Source organism: Hippoglossus stenolepis, chromosome 14 (assembly GCF_022539355.2).
Source record: "Hippoglossus stenolepis isolate QCI-W04-F060 chromosome 14, HSTE1.2, whole genome shotgun sequence".
Classification (NCBI taxonomy): domain Eukaryota; kingdom Metazoa; phylum Chordata; class Actinopteri; order Pleuronectiformes; family Pleuronectidae; genus Hippoglossus; species Hippoglossus stenolepis.
In genome coordinates, this window is record NC_061496.1 from 15,010,497 (window position 1) to 15,033,518 (window position 23,022).

The 23,022-nt window shown below is 43.2% G+C and overlaps 1 protein-coding gene across 10 annotated transcripts in view; it reads right to left on the reverse strand.

The window, feature by feature from the left end:
* Window positions 1–23,022, reverse strand: part of elavl4 (ELAV like neuron-specific RNA binding protein 4) — a 74,365-nt gene that overhangs the window by 24,453 nt on the left and 26,890 nt on the right. For 7 of the 10 annotated variants that reach the window (XM_035177474.2, XM_047343274.1, XM_047343275.1 and 4 more), the window contains exons 2-5: window positions 18,837–18,923; window positions 14,402–14,648; window positions 13,626–13,694; window positions 2,326–2,429 (exon numbers count right to left, since the gene is read on the reverse strand). In XM_035177474.2, the coding sequence (XP_035033365.1) occupies window positions 2,326–2,429; window positions 13,626–13,694; window positions 14,402–14,648; window positions 18,837–18,923 (507 nt within the window). The remainder of the gene's footprint in view (window positions 1–2,325; window positions 2,430–13,625; window positions 13,695–14,401; window positions 14,649–18,836; window positions 18,924–23,022) is intronic. The other 3 variants (XM_047343278.1, XM_047343276.1, XM_047343277.1) reach the window with 1 other exon arrangement.

Genomic DNA, 23,022 nt, shown 5'->3' on the forward strand with positions numbered 1-23,022 from the left:
AGAAAAGTTAGGAAAACTGCAAGTGTGAAGATTAAAGTGTTCACAAGCACATACTGTATAAATGTGGATTATGTGCATGTGTGTCACTGTGAGCTCCTCTCACCTTTGGCATGCTGCTTCCCCTCACACCTCAGAAGGAAAGCGGCATCGCAGCCATCGCTGACTAAATCTGAGGTGTCGTGGCGGAGGGAAACACAGCGGCGAAAAAACCCAACTCAAAGACACTACTGAGAGACACATCGCCCGAGAGGATGTGAATCTCTGGGCCAAGCGTTTCCTCACAAGTGTAGCGGCAGAGAGTGGGAAGGGTGTGACATGAAGCAGCGACAAACTTAATTTTAGAATTACTGTGCTGCCTTTTAATTTACTTTGTTACCTGTAGGGTATGTCAGTCTGTTGTGGAAGAGAGGGAAAGCAGTGAAGGAGGGTAGGGGGAGCGAGGAGATGAAGTGTGAAGGAGCGATGGCGCCAGACAGCGATGCGCAGTTGTCTGCTGTCATTACAAAGACATGGAAGCCTTTATCTCAGGAACAACTTGAGGCAACCTCCTGTGTCATGAGTGTGAGAATGAATATCAGACTGCTACAGTCCAATTTTTATATTCACAAAAATACTTTAAAGTAAAAATATATAAACTCTGAGCATTGTTCAGGAAACAAAATTATAATCTTCTTAATACTGGCAAACGTCTTGGATATCCTGGCCATGAAATAACATTCACATGCCTCAACTTCTAAAAAACTCACTCAGTAATTAATCTTCCATATTTATCACTGCTAAAAGACAGAGATAACCTAAACAATTTAGACGATATGGATCTTTGATACAGTAAATATGTAAGATACCGATATGTAATTGAGGCTTGATATTTTACATCCAATCCCGTCTGACATTGGGGATTCACACCTCAGTCAGTCTATATAAAAAAATATAACATAATATAATGATATAACTAAAAAATGAAGTACAACCAAATATCAAGAGCTTCAATAAAGATTTGGGTTTACTAAAAATGTAAAAATGCTCCATATTTAGCTCTATTTTTAACATACAGTGAATGAATTTGTGAAGAAACCAAAAACTATTTCAGTGAAGCAAAAATTCAAAATACTAAACTGATAAGAAGCTGGAAGCAGAAGTTGTGAATTGTAATGAATGATGAGCAGTGCTCCTGTAGCGCTGACGTGTAAACACCCACATGCCTGTACACAAACCAAACACTGGTAATCTTTGATCAGTGAGAGCTATGCTTTGATGTAACTGTAAATGACCAACTCGGATATGTTAATATGTATGACGCATACAAATACAGTCACTGATTCATCAATTATAAACACCTCATGCCTCTACAGCTCCCACCTCAAACAGAAAAGTACACACATACTTACTAATACACATAGTAACACATATTTCTCTTCATTAAGTAGACCACAGAAAGGATGCTGAGCTGAACCAAGGCCACCCTAGACAGCGCACACTGTCGAGGGAATGGAGGGATTCCCCTGAGTCTCCCCATTCACAAATACAGCCTAATCCCAGCCTATTAGATTAGATTAGATCAGATTAGATCAGATGACAGAAAGTGAGAATCCCAGGATTACCACGGAGCAACAGATTACTGCCCAGCTTAAAGGCAACAACACATCAGCCGGCACAGAGCAGAGGGGGAAGATAGCAGAGGAGGAAGAAACAAGATCAGTGAGGTGATTGATATGTTTGTGTAAAACATCTGCAAAACCCCACAAAAAAACCCATAGCTTGTAAGGTTTAATTTTCACTCTTCAAATCGTGTTCGGAGGAGGGACGGTGCAGAGTTGGCAGCGATTTATCTGTCTCGCCGTGACAAACATCACCAAAGCCTGCCCATTAGTCATGCTGTAAAATGCAATAACAGACACGTCAACAGTTTTGAAAAACATGTAATGATTGACGTGTTTCGTGCCTTTTGCTCAGAGATATCTATATAATTTCACCTTTACATTTTGACATTTAGAAAGTAATTAATTATCAGCCGTAGTGATGCGCTTTAAAACGTGTCTCTTTGATTTAGATGGTCTTTTTATTTCCGAGGCTCATGCATATTAATCACATCTCGCCCTCCAGTTCAGTCACTCACGGCATCTATTCCTGTAAGGACTTTGAGAAAGAAGGAGGAAACCTTATGATTAAAGTTTTCCAAAACCTCCACAACTTTACAAAATATTTTGTGGCTTTATGAGCAATTATCTAACATATATTTAACGATTTCTTTGTGATTATTTTCTCACTTTTAGTTCAAACTTATTATGGTGAATTGTATTCATATTTGCACATGGAGACAGTTACCTTGATCGTTTTGGTCTGAAGTCTGAGTCCATTTAACGTGTTGATGGCTTTCTCTGCATCCTTTGGATCAATGTAGTTGACGAAGCCGTAGCCCAGACTCTGTCCTGAAATGGCAGAAAGAGGGAACGTTAGCTCAGTTTGATTATTTTGTTTCTTCAGACAAGTCAAGGCAGTTTAATTCATGAAGCACATGTCATACACAGGTAGATTCAAGGTGCTGTACAGGGACGTTAAAAGCAACACAGGGACAAAGTTAAAAGAAATCAATTTAAAATCAACACTAAGTAAAAGAGATTAAAAATATCTTTGAGGGGGCCTTCCTAAAACTATCAGGTAGTTGGTTCCAACAAGAAAGTCTCAAAATCTGAAGGGAGACAGAGAGATGCCTCATTGTTAGAAGGGGAGCATAAATATTTCAAATTTAACCGCATGTTTATGGAAGTTCAAAAGCTTTAGTTACATTTAGACTAATCAGTAATATGTGTGATTTGACCAGGGTTTGATCCCTGGTACCTCGTCCCTCCTGAATCTGCCGCCCGTGGTCCCGTCTGTGCACACATGCAGCCTCTTGGATATCCTACATATTTCTCTTTACTAAATCTCTTCATCACCACTGGCAAGATCAGTGTGACTCCTGCTTTGAGCGCCAAGAGTCTTGGTGCGACCTTAGTCAACGAAGTGTAATATGAAGCCGGCTCATTTGGCACAATCCTGAATCACTGTATCCTACATGTGTCCTTTCAGGGACTATTTTCTTTACTTTGTTCGGTTACTCTTAAAAAAATGATCAGTAAGTGACAAAACCACAGAAAAATTAGAGTTGAATAATAGTAAATATGTTGGCAGTTAAAATCTGGACCTGATATTTCCCTTCATACTGAGTAGAGAACGTGTCTCAACTGTATACTGGTTGCTTGTTATATTGGTGATCATGGAGCTTGAGGGACGTAAATTCTACTGATGTGTTTATTTTATGTTGCTCGAGATAGAACAACTGTCAACGAGTGAATGCCTAAAATATAATGTCATAAACCCCACAAGCCCCAGCAAATAAAATATCAGAGGAAGTACAAACAACATATTTGATAGTGTCTTTGCAGCTGTGCGGAAAAAGAGAGGAAAAAAAAATACCACCCCCATTTCCCTCTAAGCTCAAAGTGTCTTAGATAGCACACTCCCTTTGAGTGTGAAGCACGCCTGACATCTCCCAGTGTTTCCCCGACAGATCAAGCCTTTCAGCAGGCGTAGGACTTAAAGCGGATGCCTCCAGCCATCAGGGCCGTCAGTCGGCTAGTTTTCAGAGCCCTATCCACTAACGCCACACACGAGCACAAAGAACCGCAGTCGGTTTAAGAGGCGCGGCGGCATGCACATATTCACGCTAATGGGAACAGACAGCAGTTAGTCAGAAACAAAGTGAATCACAAAATATTGAGCATGACTGTTTCACAAAATAAATACATTTGGGCTATGGGTATCACAGCGCACGGCTCAGCAGCGAGCTGAAGGGCCAGGAGGGACTTGTAGTCCTAACATCAAACAGCTGATGATTTTTCTCTTCTTCTCTCCTCTTCTCCTCTGGATTAGCTGTGGATTATCAGACGTTCTCTATTGTTAATTAAAAACCTGCCATTCTGGAGAGACTTCGGCTATTTATAACTAACCCTCCTCTCTTCTCCTCTCCCCCTTCCGCTGTGACTCGCAGCTGACATCAGGTGTTAAGTTTGGCTGTTAAAATATAACTCACAAATCTTTTCTGCAGCTTCTCCTCTTGATTAAATGAGACCGTGGAAAATGAAGAGAGGAAATGTGGCAAAAATAATCAACTGAATGAGTTGAAGTAAAACAAGTAAAAAGCTTTTATCTTTAGCTTGCCAACAAACGGAGATGGCCCTCAAACAGTATTCTAAATTACCCCTATTTAATCCAAATAAATATGTTAAATAAGAAAACTTCCAATGGTAACTGATCATATATGGATGCAGCGTTTCCTACTGATTCATTCAATCTATGGTTGTAGCAGGGGTGTATGTGCACAAGCATTACTGTCACGCACGAGATTCTGAGCGACTGAATTGCACACCACAACTAAAGCTGAAACTATGACGTCTGACGGTAAAAACATAATGGACGAGAGCACGAGCGGCAAACAGCGCTGCACACAGCTACACAGTTCAGCAACAGAGCAAAACACCAAGTTGGAGATCTCTTGGTTCATTATGAAACTGTGGCCGGACAAATTAGAATATGCCGGGCCACCACACTCGATACTTAATGGGAAACACTGCTGGATATATTAAATTATCATTAATGCTCCTCTCAGGCGTTCACCTTCTCTCCCACCCCCACCTCGCACTTTCCCATCGCCTCCCTCACCCCCTCACCCTCATCCTCGACAAGAAATGTGAGGTGCGACAAGAGCAGCCACCATAAGGTTGGCTGAAAGTGAAGTGTGCCATCGAAAAGCACTCGTGCAGTGCAATCAAAATTGGCTGGCTGGTGCTTAATAGTACCAAGCCACTTAACATGCATGGTGCTAAACCGGGGCCAAAATGGCAGCCCTGGATGGTCCTGCTCGGGCGGGCGGGCGGCCTCAGTATCCGTGTGGGGTGCGTTCAAGTTAGCATAAGAGTGTGGGCACGCACACGTGAGTCAGCAATAGATATCATGCTTGCAATAAATGTAATATATGTACTGTAATTACAACCTTCATGAATGTGGTATTCAGTCGCTGCTATATGTAAATGATGGTTGTGTATGTGTGTGTAGGGAGTTTAAGCTGGTATTGGCATATCTGCCTGCCCCCACTCCCCATCTTCACTCCCTCTTTGGCGATGCTGAGGGCCTCCAGGGCTGGAAGCAAGAGGAGGAAGTGGGCTGGCATCATTCCCCAGGTGAGTGGGGGAGTTGAGGAGAGACAGTGGGAGAAATGGGGAGAAAGAGGGAGACATCTGCCTGCAGCTTCAGGAAAGCTCCGGGAGGGAATTCCACCCACCACTTCCAGCCTGCTACGGAGCAGCTAACAGCAGGGAGCCACCGGCAGACTGCCGGGCTGCTTGGAATCTGCGCGGAGGGGCGGGAGACGCAACGCCAACGCACAACATTGGCAGATGTACACACATGGAAGTAAACATGTAATCACTCAATCACAGAGGTACACACACACACACACACAAACAAACACAAGGGGTGAATTCCATCTTTGCGGCTAGACAAAGAGGAGTTTTGTGGCCCGATCAGTAAACGTGTGATTGTTCGGGAGGTGTGAGGGATTGTGGCTTCTAAACCATTTAGGAAATGTCAACACTGTCATATGCATGCATGCACGGTCACATATAGGCCAAGTGACGACTGTAAGCAGTTCTCCATCCGTAACATACAGTATGCATGTAGAGACAGCAGGCAGTGTGGTTGGCTTCAGCCTGTCACAACACCTGCCCTGTCCGCCTCAGTACTCCCCAGCAGGATCAACACTGTATGCAGGCTGCATTTGGATCACTGCATCACAGTGCCCTGCTCTGTTCTGGCTCAGCACACCACAGTTAAGCACAGTTCAGATGCACTTTCAAAGGCTTCAGCATTATTTAACCTCGCGTGGAATGCAAGGATAAGGCCAGCTCAGACTGCTCCGCATGATTAAAACACCAGACAGCATTCATAACCATAAAGGGAAGACAAAGCTAACTTGATATTGCTAAAGCTGTCAAGATCAAGTGTGTGAAAGTAATTTTCAGGGTCATATTACCCATCAAAGTTGTTTCACTCATGCTGAATAATACTACTGGAGAAAGGCTGTTTCAAACGTGATCATAGGGGATTTTGATCCTGTATTGCTTCTTTCAAACATGAACTCAACTTTGGATTTTTCTGATATTTTCCTAAGGGGCTGAACATGTCAGTTGCTCCAGACAGCTTCTGAAACCTTTTCTGCCAGCCCCCCACCCCCAAGTAAAATGTTGGCATGTTCGAGTGAGCCCATATGAGAAGATACGCTAATGACAAACTGGAAAAAAATAAAAGAATACAAATGTCTCAGGATGAAAATGAGGTGTCATACGCATAGAAGAGACTAGGATGCCAACACGGAAAGATGACAAGATTCAGGAGCATTTGGTGTTAAGGGCTGACACCGCAGTGGTTGTGTTGACATGCGACTTCTGCAGCAGAATTTATACATCATGTCCTGCCTCCTGCCTTCTGTTCCATTTTCCTCATTGTAAACATGTCTGACCTTTTTTGCTGTGTTTTTCATATGTGAAAGGCAAACTCTGGTAAATGTCCAGTCTCAATTTTCCAGAGATCTTCCAGAGTAAACAGGAATCGACCACTTGAAACGACACTTTGCCTGAGAGGATTTTACAGACAGACGCTGCCTCCTGATATTTTATATGAAAGTAAAATGACTTGAGGAAGTGCTGAGTCTGAGGCAATATAGAGAGGACATTAAAAATGCATGATAAATAGCCTCTAATGGGGTTGTAGCTAACAGAAAAAATCTGCCTTGTGCTGATCAATTAGTTTAATGGATACATTAACTTATATATTTTAATTGTCAATTAAAAGCGAGAACCCAAATGATGCATTGCTCTTCATAATGGCCATTTAATGAGGTTGGATATTCATTTGCCTTTGATTCGTCGGCTGCTCACAGTGTCACTGCAAATTCTATAGCGGTTGTAAAGACTCAAGAAAATGCTCCGCAGCAGTGAAAAGAGACCTTTAAATAAAAAATGATGTATATTTAATGATTGCAGAGGTCTTGTAATTAAAAACATCCCCAATTGGGTTTCATGTGAAGTATGGAAATTTAGATCTAGGCTTTACTAATGATATTAGACAATATGGGTAAAATATGTGTAAATTTACAAATTATTAATTAAATAGTGTATAGGTATAGGTTCCTTTACAATGCAGTCCTTTATCATGATTGGGGGGGTGCTCATCTGGACCAGCACCACTCTTTTAGCAGACCCTTTGTACTTTCTTACATTGTTTGTATCGGGAGATAGTTTGTGTCCTTCAGTGCTAAAATCACTGCTATTTCTAGTGAGCAGCTCTTGTTGGTGAGGCGTTATGTCGATGCCATTATTTGTGTCCTGACAAGCAGCAGGTTGCCCGATGTGCAAGATGAGAAAATGACTTGGACACACACAAATCACACGTCAATATGCACAAACAAAAGCAAAATAGATGCTTTCACACATGGCTACACTGAATCTACAGGCATATAATCAAGATAAACATATTTATGTGCATACGTATTGTACATCCGACACCGTGAGGCACACGGTGAATTACACAAATCATTTACAATACGGTACACATAGTAAGAGACTCCAGTTGCATAGTGCCCGTCATTATTTTGTGCCTTTTTGTTGCATTATGTGACTAAGAGCCATGTTCGGCAGAGATGAAAGCATCTCCGTCTCCTGCTATCATCAGGCGAGGCTCAACACACGGTCGCCTCTTTGATCTGGAGTGATAGCTACCAAATGAAACACATGGCAGAAAGAAGCTTCTATTTTATTATGTTCCCCGCTGCCATCTATTGTTCTTAACACTCTGCTCTGAGAAGTGTGTAAGCTATTAGTCAAAAAGTTAATTTGAACTACTGACACCGTGTTGTCAAAACAGATATAATAATGTTTTAGTTGGAGCAGACGCATTCTGCTGTCAAATTCCCTTTTTTTTTTTTTATAATAATTTCTTTGTCTTCTGTTCCTGTGTAGTTTCATAAATTACCATAAAAGAACATGGTGTCGTCAATGCTGCTCAACAAATCGGAAAATCTTTGTGTGAATTTGAGACAGTCTGACAAAATGAAGAATCTGATAAAAAATAACATCTGTGTGACGGGACTAAGGGACCTTTAAAGGCTATCTATTAAACATTTGTCCTTGTTCCAAAAGTCCCACACGCCGTCAGCAGTGGGCTCTGTCTGGCTGTCATGTGGAAGTCATGGGAGGAGGGGCGCCTCAGACGTGGGATGAGGGAAAGGGGGAGTTGCAAAACGCAGGGATCATCTGAGTTATGACTTGGTGATGCTAACACACCTTGAGAGGACCGGCTTCCTCTCCCGAGAAACAGGCAAATCCGTTCAGTCAGTCTTAAATTTAGCAGCAGTTAAAATGAGGCAGAGGGGAGAGATTGTTTTTTCTGAAATTTGTCAAAATAAATGCGTCACACTCTGCTGCTCTCCATCCTTCGCCGTCTGACGTTTTGCCCCCGTGCTGCTCGAGCAACTTGAGGCTCCCGAACATTTGAAAAGGTGCCCTGTCACCAGCTTCATGTCAAAATACACTCCTTACCTTAAAGGAGGGTCAGCTCCTTTAAGGTAAGGGGTGAGTTTGCAAAAAAGATGAACGGCGAGGGATCAAAAGACTACAGTGCCTCGAATATGAGTGGCGTTAGAGTGAATCATATGGTGTGCGTTGAGCCCGTTTAAATAACAAAATTCATAAACAGAGCAACGTCCCCCGCACACGCATATACTGTAGATCCCTCTCCTACTCACTCAACACAATTTCACTCCTGGGTTGCCAAGGTAGCAGCCACTGTTTCAGTCAGGAGGCTCCCACTCTCAGTTCCCAAGGCTGCTTCCACCAACACACACATATAGGTACACACCTGCCCACGTACAAGCTCAGGGACAAGCAGACACACACACACAGACTCACACACATGTAAACCGCCCCTTCGTGGTGACTCCCTGAGCCTCGAGGCCAACGGACTGCAGCCTGCAGTGTGTGGGCTGCTCGGCTATGCAGCTGAGAAAAACAAGGCAAGCTGACAGACAGAGAAGCCCCTTCAAGACTTGACTGTCACATCAGGATTCGCTGCACCTGCTCGGTCTCCCTGTGAGAGCAACAGAGAGTGACCAGGCCAGCAAGACCTCAGCCATCCACCCCCAGCCCCGCAGCACACACGCCAGAGTCAAAGGGACCTTCTGGCTATCTCCTGCCCATTTACAGTGCACTCAGAGTTGAAGGTTGCAGGGTGAGGAGCCAGCCCCGAGGCCTGTTCCGCCTCTGGTTCTGAGGCCGGCACAGGGGGACACTTGCAACCTCTGTATCCTATGAAAAGGGCACACGGAGAGGAATGAGAGTGGACAGACGCAAGTCTGAAGTGAGGGTCATGGGAGGAGCAGTGCTCTTAGGATGTCCAATTCTGGGTCCTGAGCAGAGGGACTGGGAGGAGATTGAAGGAGGAGAAGTGGGTGGGGGTGTTATGAGAATAGAGACAGGACCTTATTGGGACCTGGGACTCTGAAACTTTAATGTGTATCTGTCTGCTTGGGTCTGCACTTCTGAGGCAGGGAGCTCTCGTAATACCTGGCTTCATCTCTTTCCCTGTCAGCTTTGTTCACGCTATCTTCAACTTTCCGCCCATGTCAGGTTTCGATAAACGTAGCCTGTGTGAGACACACACTGCACCAGGCCTCGCTCAGCATGATTCCACTAACATTTAAAAAAAACGAGGGAATTGTTTGTCACAACACAGAACAACATTGTTTTTATGTTGTTAAGCTGTTGTCGTGGAGGAAGAAAATTAGTCTCAGTTTTGTTCCCATCACTCTAGTAATGATGTGAAAATCTGCTTGGCTTGCAGTCTGAAGTTCAAAGAGAATCAGCTTTGCTCATGTGCGTGTCGTCAATGTATATTTTTGAAGCAACAGAGAGATGTGGGTAAACTGCGGTTTATATGGTGAATATTTGATCTGCTCCTCTTTCGACTGACAGACCTTGTTTGGGAGCTAAGCTCCGCTCATCTGTCCTTGCAGATCAGGGTTAGATGCATATTTTATGTTGGCAATACTTGTGGGTGCACTTGATGTTCCATAACCAAAATGGAACGACAGTGAAACTAATGGAAGTGTGTTGGCCTAACCACAGGGAAGTGCATGCGGAGCAGCTAAATCCAGCAAACCTGAGATGTTTTTTTGCACCTACAGTTTGTGTCTCAGACCGACCCGTCCTTATGTAAGAGGCGGGTTCACAGCGAGCTTTTCACATGGCACCGAAGCTGCTGTCTGTCAGAGGTGCTCCAGCTTGAACTGCTCCACAGCTGACATCACAGTCCATCTATTTTTCATGGCCAACATCTGCTTGGCTTGCTACATTGTCACTATGATTAGCATCAGCTCCCCTGATTCCATGTATAAAGCCAACACATGGAAGGTGACTAGAGTGGCGTGCACAAAAGGCTCCAGTCAGTCTGCTTAAGGATGAATTCTTTACAGGCTTTGATACAGAGGTGAAAATAATTTTATCCGCATACACGAGAAAAAAATGATGCTGTTACCACTATTAAGAGGCGAGTAGAGTTTGACAGTCGGCAAATGTTGTGACTACCTGATGAAAAAGTAACACGGGCACGTAGCAGCTCATAAACATGTGGAACTGTTTATACTCAACAAGCAAGTAAAATATCTTGTTTATCCCCAGAGATTAAGGCTAGAGAGATTTTGGCAACTGTAACTGGTTTGTCTATATAACCTTGAGGGTGTATGTCAATGGACATTTGATGAATAAAAATAAGTATAATATTTTTTGAACAGATCTGATGTTATAAAATAAAAAAATGTAGGTAATTACATTGACTATTTTGAGCTTGTTGGCAATACTAATGAAAGAAGATCTGTTCAGGTCGATTAAGGTTAATATCAATTTTATGATATTATTATAGAACAAACCATGCATTGCGCTTGCTACTGTGATCGCGCTGATCCATTGTTTTCAAAAGTTTATTACAATACAATAAAACAATTATTATCTGATTGGCGCCTTAGCTAATAAAATGCTTATATTATATTATGCTTATACTTATTTTGCATGCATGCTAAATGGAAAAGAAAACCTATCTACTAATTCCCTCCTCCCAAACTATAACCACTTCCCTCCCCAATGTAGTCACTTCTTGTTGCAGCATGAAAAGCACTATTTTCTCCTCCTGCATGTCATTATGGAAACAAATGCATTCATTTTCCCAGCAGAAATGCAGCTGACGCAGAAAAATAATCCCGAAAAATGACTTACTAACAAGGATCAGTCAATTCCATTTCTGCGTGTGTGTGCATACGCCTTTGTGTATGGGGCTGTGTGTAGCTGTTAGTGAGCAGCTGATTCCGTATATCGTAAGGTCCACATTCATTCTCCACCGTGGTTTGTGTGTTTTCACTAACATCTCAGTGAGGAGTAGCAGCTCTCAGTGCTGCTCAGGATCTGGGCTCTCAGACAGGCAGTTTTCAGCTTTAAGAGGTGTTTTGCTTCCTTTTAACGGAAAGAAAAGCCATCAACATAAAGCACTGTAACTGTAACTGTCAATAGTGCACCGTCTCTCAAAGACATTACGCCGCTGAGGTAAGCACTAGTAAATGTTGTGCTGTCTGTGCCTGGAATGCAGATGCACACATGTAAAAAGCTCCTACAGTGTACTTACTCTTAATTCTGCCTTAATGCTTAGAGTATATCTTGTCTTTAGGAGGCAGGAAACTCACAGGTGGAGGTCTGGAGCTTAGGTGCAAGTGTATGTGGGCTGCAGCAAGGTGCGTGTGAGCTAGCCTTAAATAAAAGATTAACCTGCGTGTCCCTGGCGTGTTATGAGAGCACCAGGCAGAAGTGGTTGTGCAAACAGGCAGGAAGGTAAGGCAAGCAGGCAGACGTGTGGGGAGCGAGAAAGACACCCAGAGGTAGCTTTAGTACCAGCTGAAGTCAGGCAGGGTGACAGACGGAGCAGGAGCGTCTACGCCTGCCCGCACCCGCCCGAGCCTCATGCCATGCTGGCGTCACTGGAGCTGACAGGAGCAAGTACACAGGAAGCAGAGAGGACGGCGAGGACCTGTCCGTCTCTGCTAACTTGGAAAAAAAGCTTGTGTGCTCACACCTTGTCAGCGAATGCACCTTCGCCAAGACGCCAACACTGATGGGAAACAGATCGTCAAACACAAACAAACATGGTGATGAAAGCTTTGCTGAAGATTAATGAATTTGACTGTTTGAAATAAAAAGGCTAAAACAAAAGCGCCATAAAACATAAGAAAAATAACCCTTTTGGCACGAATCAGTGATGAGCGTAATACTTCATCCTTGTAATGATGAAATATTGAAACTATTTTCCAAGTGTATTTTGTGTAGAAATTCTCCAAATTTACTTCTATTCTTAAACTTTGTTCAATACTTCCTGTGCTCCTCTCGCTGCATAATGGAATATGAAGACACAAAGGCAGCGGGGCCTTATTGTTCCCATCAATATGAATAAATTGTAGCTACAGAACACTAACTATCCTCCAGACATGTTCAAAGGCTCCGTTCTGAAATCTCAAGATGGTAAAAAAATATCTTTCCTCTCTCTCTCGATCTCGACTTACTCAGACATCCTGACAATTGATTGTTCTTACATCGCTGTGCAGATATTTGTGACAGACAAGAAAAGGGTACAGGTTTATGTATCAGCCTCGAAATAATGCGTTCTCTATTCTCTTCCCACCATCCTTCTCTTTTAATGCTTCTCTTTCCCCAAAAAAAAAGAAAACTGGCTTAGTCTGGTAATGATTTGGATGACTGTTAGACAGTATGAAGCCTCTTGGCGTTTCCTGCCGGAGAGGAAGAGATCTGTGCTTTGTTCGCCCTAAAAGTCGGCACGAGGAAACTGCACCCATGGGAGAGCGAGACAGGTATTCACCAAGAGGGGGGAGATGGAGGGAGGGCAGGATGTATTTATAACTATTTTTGCGCTGATGCTAAGTCATTAGAGAGACCTTGTAGTGCTATGCAGAGAGCTACCCTAAGTGGCTTTTAGAAGTGAGCGAACAAACAGTCCCTGTTTATGGCCTGAGCAGGTTTACACCGATTCTGCTTCTTTTTTTTTAAAGTCTCCCCAAATATCCGCCGGTTTCTCGCGGCTGCTTGGCAAGTCGCACTTAAAGGGAAAATCGGCTGGAGAGAACATGGTGATGGAGATGATGGTACCATGTGGTATCACAGTGTTATTTTTGTTCACACTGTGCTCCATTATCCCGGCATCTCTAACCCTCAGGCTCCATTTTGTGGCTCATTATGGAGGAAGAGGAGGATGGTTCTAAAGAGGAATCGTAGAGCTGCTGAAACACACTTCAAAGACAGAGAGACCAGGAGACGACAGGGGGTCGCGGGGGCCAGTAGCCACCTTTGTTTTACAGTCATCCACCATGGGCCTTTCTTAACTTAACCTTAACTAAACTTAATCTGAACAAACTAACACTATCATAGGAAATCTAATTCTGTGATTATATATCGGTGTAAGTGCATGTTTACTCTCCTTGCCTTGCTTTGTCTTTCCGCTCTCCGCGAATGGCTCGATGATCTCGACTGCCTGCCCGCCTGTCTGGTGCTCTTTAATGAGATTATCAGGAGAAGAGTGTCAGTAAGTAGGATCTAAAATGAAAGCCATTATGGAGCATTATCACAGAGCTGCAACACCCCCCCCCACACCCCCCACCCCGATCCATCTGCTATATGGCCACCCACACAGCCACTATGCCCAGATTACAGCCACGATTAGCAACACGAAGTGCTGCTTAATTTAAACACCTCTGGAGAACATGTGGCACTTTGGTGCATTGCTGAGTCGCAGCTATCGAACACGCTCAGAGGGCAGAGATGTGTTTCTCCTTGAGTAAGACAATTCTTTAAATGATTCCACTGAAGCAACTTTAGCTTGAACTGGCATCATACCATTGCACTGGAAAAAGGTACAGTGTCAATGTCTAGGCTGCCAATCACAGATTAGCGATATATTTGTGTAATCTACCAGCCCTGTCTTTAAATCGGCACAAGAGTTGCGAAATCAGAGATAATGAAGTGGCTCTAAGGCGGCTTCAGCCCATGGGAAAGCAAACTTGTTCTTTAAAGGTGCAGTAGTTGAACCAGCTCTGAACCAGCACTAGCACTCTGTTCACTATGGTGGAAAAAGGCTATATGATATCTTTTGTATCTGGACGCACCTCAAATTATAATGTGGCTGAGCAGATAATATTTTCAGTTCATAAAAATGTAGAAATCTTGGGGAAACAGTAGCAGTGACACTACAACACATTTACCTGTGATTTTGTCGCGAACCAGCTTGCAGGACTCGATCTCGCCGATGCTACCGAACAGGCTGCGGAACTCTTCCTGGGTCATGTTCTGGGGCAGGTAGTTGACGATGAGGTTGGTCTTGCTGTCGTCGTTTGAGGGGCCGGTCTGCATGGGCGAGGGGCAGCCACGGCTGTTGGTGGTCGGCCCGTTGGCCGTGTTGCCTCCTCCGCTGGGGCCGTTTGTCACTGTAGCCTCCATGTTACTGATGATCTGGAGAAGAGAAGAGATTGGGAGAGGCAAGGAGAGGTAGGAAGCAGAAAAAGAGGGAAAGCTTTCATTACAATTTCTGTGCTGTTTTTTAGTAATCAGGCACAATGAATATGTATTAAAGCAAACTAGACTCTTCACAAACTTCTTTTCTAAAAAGCATGATTTTTGTTGCATTAAATTCAACAATCTGGAGCAAAAGTGCCTTTGAAATCAAGTAGCTTTATTTTAGTATATATATATATATATATATATAATAATATGATTATCATATTTTTAGGAATTGCAGTATTTAATTTTATGTGTGACGAGCAATGCTGTCACCAACTTATTACCTCTTGTGTCACAGTGTCACACATCATCAACATGTAATCAACACATTGAAACATGAATAAACCCTAATATGGAAAAACACAAATAGTGAACACACTGTACACATTATGACACATGTCTAGACATTGAGAAAAAGAACTAACACCGGACACAGACACGATAAATTACTGAATATTTAGAAAGAATAATGAGAGGCGTCGCTACATCTGTCTGTGATCCCTACTGGGGTTTGTGGGCGGGGACAGAGACAAGGGCAGCCCCTTCGGCTCGCAACCCTGCTGCTGATGCTGCTGCTGTGACAGAGAGAAGTTTGCGATTTGGTATCTGTTTTTCACAGAGCACCTCAGGATCAAAGTGTTCATGAAGGAACTGTGAGCCTGGTGTGAGTGTGAGGAAACAGCAGGGGGAAAAGAAGGTGAGATGGAGCTGGAGGAGGAAGGACGAGGTTGCACTTTGCTTTTCTACCAGAGCACCTTGGTTCATATTTAATACAAATGCGTATTCAGAGTGAACATTATTCTCCAACGAAAGAAATGTGTGAAGTGAAATTATTCATACATTTGCATAAAAAAACACATTTGTTTGATCAACTTAATGGCTTCTGTTGCGTGAATGTGTGTGAGGTGGGGAAAAAAAGGAGTCGACACAACTAAGTCTAATCACTAAATGGTGGAAAGATAAAACAAGAAAGAAGATGGCGGCAGTGAAGCATAGCGAGCATCATTCTGTCTCGATGCTTGATTATCAGACTGTAAACTAACTGCTGACATGTTGGTTATCTATGTTTATTCTCTTTTCAATATCCTGCAGCGTCTCTCCCTGCATTTATATTAGATCAGTATCATATTAATATTGGAGCTCGACCAATACAGTTCCAGAGTTATTGGTATCGGTGTTTATAGTTTTATTTCAAAGAATAAACGGTGCTGAAAAGATGTGATTAATCTTTGCACATTCCATAAACCGTTTTTTTTCCTTAATTCATATTCTATATATTGTTTTTTCTTTTCATTTATAGTTAGCTTTTGGTTAAACTGTAAACTAACATATATTTTTTTTGTCATAAAGTTTTGGTTACGACATCAGCAGTTATTTTAAATATATATGTATATTGGCTAATTTATTGGTATCGAAAATGTTTGAATCCCTCATATTGGCATCTGCCCGCAAAAGCCATTTTTTGTTGGACTCAACTGTGTTTCTGATTCTGCATAAATATCCATGATAAACTATTGCAAGGTCTAGAAAAAAGGCCTGTTCAGATCCTGTGATGCAGCAGCGCTGTAGTGACCTAACATGCTGAAATCCAAATTAAGATGCAAAATAAAAAATCTTTAATCTGATTCAATCAAATTTTTAAAGTCATCACTCAGATCTCTCCCTTCCCCCTGTTCCACCATTCAGCTGCGGATCTATTTTTAACTATTCTAAAGTACACACACACAGACAGGCTGCACTTGGAAGCAGGGCTGGTTTCAGCGAAGGAGAAATGGCACACAAGTCGTGCTTCGCTCTATTTCTGGATTATCAAAAAGATCGGACCTGTGTTCTAATAATATATCTCAAAGCAGAATTGAAAAATTTCACAGTTTGTCCAGAAATAGTTTCTCAAAAACATTTACGATACACGTACTTCTCGGCTTTAATCGCTCTGCTTTTATCTGTTACCTAGTGAACATGTAGTGAGAAATAAAACAGAAGGCAAACAAATGACTCCACTACCAATCTGCAAATACTACGACCAATATGAGCATTTGTAATAAAACAATAATTTGCTCTTTATTCAAAATAGGAAATATTTTTATATATTTCAAGATTATTGATATCGGTGTGATCCAGCACAGCCTTCTAGTACTTATATATGTGAGACTGTTATTGGCTCTATAAGATTTACATTACTTAATTAAATTCCCCTCTTGCCAATTATAAAAACAGTATTATGGGATGGCTTATGGGTGCTTACATGGGTGTAAAGAATCCATGTTTCTTTGGCTCATTATTTTCATTATTTAGTGATTTTCTTTCATCCATCTATGTGTTAAAGAGGTGCACCAACAGTTTCCATCCTCTCAACACACACACACACACACACACACACACACACACACACACACACACACACACACACACACACACACACACACACACACACACACACACACACACAGTGACGCCCATGCATTCACAATGTGGCATATGCAGTGCACTCACTCACTCACTCACTCACTCACACACGCACTGAGAGAGAACAATGGCCCAAGCCCATAGCAGAAAACAAACAGACAGGGAGATGTCTAAAAGCTCTCAAGATGAGAGCTGCATGCAAATTGTTCTTTTGACGATATCTTTCCCTAATCACTCTCCACTCTAGCACGACATAGATACAGAGAAACCGTGAAAGACAGAGGGGGCAGAGAGCGACAGAGGGAGAGAGAGAGAGAGAAAGAAAGAGAGTGAGCGGAGTGGAAGGAGAGAATCATATCTTGCCAGAGTTGATTGGAGCGAGCCTTATTAAATCTGTTTACATTCCCTGCTAGGCTCCGTTCTGTCAGAGAGACTTTCAACTCCATGGGATGTTTTCTGAGGATTTTTTTTACACCAAAATGGCTGCCTCTAATTAACAGGGACCTGCCGAGTCCCAGTGGCCAATTATATCCCTCTCCTTGTCCCTGCCCACCAGCTCTTGTGCTGCTCAGCAGTCCACTTCATGTTGGTTGTGAGCACTCGAGCTGTCCCTGCTCTCCCACCGTGAACTCACTGCACGTCCTGCTGACTGGGTACAACACGCAGCCTTCTCGGGCTCCCAGTCTCCAGACGCAGCTTCTTTAACTCATTTGCTAAAACCTTGCTTGTGTAGGACTCACAGCCAGAACTGGTTCTTATACCTGAAAGAAACTTATGTAATTCGGCTGCACGATTTAATGTAATAAAATGATGATCTTGACTCACACCTTTAAGTGATCTCGTCTGTAATTGACAATGATTCTGCTGCATTAAAACAAGCCCCCCCTACTTTCTCACATAGAAGCCAGAAGGCGAATGAAACATTCACTTTCTGTAGCAAAACAAATGGTAGTGTAGAAGTTCAACTTTGGTGAACTTTGACCTGGGATATTCACTTTGCATTAGTGCGTGTGTGACAGGGCTCTAACAGAAAACCAGCAGTTCGAGTGAGTGAGAGAAAAGTTTGTTATGGACAAAAAAAACCTGATAACGGTAACGAATCGTGATTTCAATTTCAACAATTTGCGATAGGGCGTCCAGTAGAGTTAAGAATAAATAGTTTTTCCGTTTTATGTTGAAAGATACCCTGAGGTCATTCTTGACTAGGCATCTTAGGAATGATGAATCGATGCAGCTGGACTCGAGCAATGCTGAGGTTGCAGTAACTATAAAGCAAAGTGCATGGGAGGGACCTATTACTTAGACATTTTTAAAAGGTGCGTGAGTGGTCAATACATGAGAGAGAGAGAAAGAAATTAGAAGCAAGATAGTGGTGAGCAACTTAAATCTTGATGTGTCTGCAAGTAGGCAAAGGTCCATTAGAAATGCCCACAGCTGCAGATATGTATGTATAAATGATCACTAAACATCCTGGTTGATTTATAATGGATGTTTTTATACACTTAAACATTCATATATACATATATATTGAAAGAAATACTAGACAGAAGAGTGCAACATTATCTATTGGCTTCCTCAAACGTCTCTGCAGAACCATTTCCACCTGTCTCAGTCAGCAGCATCACCACCACCACCACCACTTATGGATGTAAACACATTACAATATCAGATCATATCACTTCATGGGTATGTAAAATGGCTGGGCCATCCATTTGGCAGCAGTCGTCTCCTTACCATCTTTGGCTGTGTCAGCAATCCCTTCTCTGCCCAGCCCTGGAGCTGTGGGAGCTCTGCCTGACGCCACTGTGTCTCTGTCGACCCCTATGGAGCGGAGCACAGGGAGGGAGGGACGCACAGCCCACCGTCAGCATCACACACTCACTTTGCAAGGTTAGGGTTGCACTGGGATTTAGGGGAATGGAGGGGAAAATGGCGACCCGCTAGAAAAAGTACAGCTTCACCTTTTACTTTCGTTCCACCAGTCAAACTAAAACAAAGACGAGTGGCTCTGGATTTTTTGGGGGGGTTTTGAAAATAGTGAAAAACAATTAGAGTGATGATTAGGATTTGGATAATGGAATGACAAAGAAAATGTTTTTCCGTGTGTTTTAATATCTGAATACCTTCGTGGTGGATTGAGTAAAAAGATGTGTGTGTCGAAGGCAGCAGATTGCTGTGGCGACTGCATGCAATGACCTTGGCAGAGTCTATAATGAGGGTTTCCCCCTTGTAAACAAGCCGGTGGTTGAAGAGACAGAAACGCCACAAATGAGCAGGAAGTCTGTTCAGCGGCTCTCCAGAGCACAGGGCTTAAACGCCTGCAGCCATCTACGGATGCTGCAAGCAGCCAATTTAGCAGGAGAGGAGGAAGAGAGGAGGGATGACCTCTGCCTTCATTTACTCCTTTAGAGAGATGAAGAGCCGGAGTGAGGGATCAGATGGGTGGAGGAGGAGGAAGAGGAAAAGGCGAGGGCTGAGTAATGGGGAAGACATTTTCAATACTTCAAAGAAATGGAGAGACAGAGGTGGGGGAGGAGAGAGTCGGTACACGCTCTGTTGTCAATGTGTCTTGTAAACTTAGGCAGGAATGCATAATGGAGGTCTAAATGAGAGTGAACTGTCAGCTTGAAAGGGAGAAAAAGAAGATACAGAGGGGCTGAGAGGTCAGGGTAGAAAAGAGGACAAAGGATATTGGTTGTGCTGGCAGGAAGGTGAGAGAATAGTGAATAGTTTTGGAATGATCGTGTAGAAAAATCAAGTTCAGAGCCATCTTTGTTTTAGTCTGGGGTAGACGACAGTGTCACTGTTGAATAAAGACTGTGTAAAAACATTTTCAAATCCGACTGGGACAAATCAGAAAATGCTTAGGAGCAATTTTGTTGTTGTTTGTTTTCATTCAAAATCCACTGCACATCAACATTTTCAGGTTTGTAGCTGTTGTAGGTCAATATTGCAACTGTGTCAAAGCTCATCAGGTGTAATTATAACCATTTGAAAAAGCCGAGTGGACAGTACCGGGGATAGCTACACCCCCGGGGCTAAGGTGCCCACGCTAGTTACGATTTGAATCCACCACATACAGTATACATCTTATTAAGAGGGTAGAGGACAACATGCTGTATATAGCCTGTATGTTAAAAAAGTGACTTTGAAAAGCTAACCTGAAAAAAGGAAACGTTAGGCAGAGGTGAAACATCAAAGCCATCATTTTACATTTTACTATGTCAGTGCGAAAGTGGATGGCGTTCCGCAGCAAGCAGTGACGGGGGCAGTGTCATTGTAGCATGTACGAATGTGGTGATTGAAATGTAAGAAGCAGCAAGCAGATGCGTATGAGTCTCCATTTTCAGCAAATTTCAGCAGCGGCGCAAGGGAGCATATGTCGGCAAAAAGGAATATTACATTTCTTACAAGTGCGTTTGAGTCCCCGCATCCCACTTTTAAAAACACTACTCAGTGCTCAATATTGAAGGCTCAACCATTCGCTAAAACAAACACAGTCTCGGGCACAACACACAAACACACACACAGGCAATCTCATCTTCATATTCTCACTGTCCTGGCATTTATCACACGAACACACACGTGCGTCTCCTGATAAAATCTCAAATAACAATGGAATAAGGGCGCAATGCAATTACGTTCGCCAGCCATTGAGATGAAAAACCCGCTCATGGATACAGTTTCAATTATTCAGGGAATACATTTCAGTTGGTGCTCAGATGCTGGGAAAACTTATTATATAATCAATACACTCTATAACGCCATTAATATTTGATGCCGCAAAAGTGCTTCCTGTCTCCTTGGGCTCCCGGCCAGTGGTGTCTGGGTGCTGCAGTCGAACAAGACGAGCCTCACCCGTCTACAGCAAGGAGAGGGGGGGGGATATATACGGTATATATACACGTTTGTTTTGAGTTGAAAATACCAAAGACACAGACAAGCTTTCTTTTAGATTAAATGTATATAATTCCATTACAGGATGCTTTCTGTGGTATGAGTTACAATTAAGTTAAACCAATGAGGCGTTTGTCTTCCTCTCCCGTCCTCTTTCACCTTCATCGCTCCTCCACTGCTTTAACACTATAAAACCACCACTTTATGTCCCCGTCCGGGCGCAGCCTTCCTTCCCCTTCCTTCTCTTACAGAGCTGAGACAATCAATTTAGCCTGACTTGGCCGGGATAGATGGAGGCGGAAGAGACCGCAGAGGAGACACTGTGCTGCAGGATCTCTTCGCTGATAGACACACTGCCTGGCAGCTACAAAATGGAGCCAGCATGCACCCATCTGACTTGTTAGACTTCGCCTCACCATCGGGCTTTAGATATACATTTTTTTGTGATTGCATTATGCGTCTTATTCAAATTTCGTACACATAATTTGGCTTGTCAATGTGAGAAAATACAATGCCACTACCCAATTTGATTAATGACCTAGTTCTAATTTATCACTAGATGCAGATACACATACAAAACTCACGTTTGAATTGATACTGACAGTACGTGCCATATGTTGCCCCACCAGATGCTATTAAACTCGACTAAAACTCCCTTTCAGTCCCCTAAAGTGATACTGAATTGGAGTTCCTATCAAACCGACTGAGACACAAAGAGATTAATACGACTTTACTATCTCAGTTTCTTGGCCAGTCGAGTTCCCTGTAATGCTCTCTGCGCTATTGATTTTTATTTTTCTCTCTCCTCTCCCTTTATTCCTGGCCGTCTCTCTCCCTCGCGCCGTCTCTCCACCTCCACCAGCGTCTTCTGAGCTCTGAAACGTCCTGCAGGTCAGACGGATGCTGGGCCGGATCAATCATGGAAAGTAATCTGGGACGCCTCATGCACGCAAGCACACACAGACACTCGCCAACACACACAGAGACACACACCCCTCCTCTTCTGCACTCTGGCCCGCCTGCCTCCAGTCTCATCGATCTGCATCTACTTTACCAAATGGATTCTTCTCTTCTTCTATCCTCCTCCACCTCTTTTCTCTCTGTGTGACTCGGAATAATAAATGTTCCAGACCGTGCAAGACGTGTATGTAAGCAATTTTTCATTTAACTTTGGCTTGACTTTTTCCCCCTCCTCTCTTCTCTCCCTTTTTGTGATGTTTCGGTCTTCAGTGAAATCGATGCAGCTTTCCCACACACTTCCTCACAGCCCTTGGGTAATCGGCACACACTTGTGAGAGGTCACAGGTCAGGAGATGACAGGATACGACCAATTGCCGAAGGGTATGTCGGACAGGATTTATTTAATAATATAAATATTTATATACCACAGACATTTGTAGGGTGAGTATGTTCTTCTTTTTAAATATCCAATGTCTGTAAGCAATGAGACTTTTTCTATTTTTTGTAGATATTGTTTTAAGTTTTTTTTTTTATCTAAAAACCTTTTTCTACAACTACTTCAATCATCCATTCAAAGGCAATGACCCTGACGACCTGCGGTGCTCCACAAATACATGGTTACATTCTCTCTCACACACACAGACGAAACACACGCGCGCACACACACACACACGCACACACACTAAAGTCTCCTTTGCTCAGCCAAGTCTGTAGGCGGACTTGGAGCCATTTGTCCACTGGCTGAATCCCAACTCTGCACCAACGCATGCAGAAAATTGGTGAGCATCTTGACTCTGGAGATGACACTTCAATTTGTGCAGCTCTAGTGACTGATGCTCTGCAGTTCCTCCCTTGCGGGGGTGTGAGATCAGCTGGACACCTGCCTAGCTGTTTGGCTTGAGCCTGCAGCGCTGGGACTGGGCCTTGGAATTGAAGTCCCGGCCTTGCCTGTCAGCCCAAGTCCCTGTCCCTCAGCCCCGGCCCTGGCCTGGCCTCTCAGGTCCTCATCAAAATTCCCCTTGATTCGCTCCTGCGCCAGGAACGTTCCCTGACTCAATGCCCC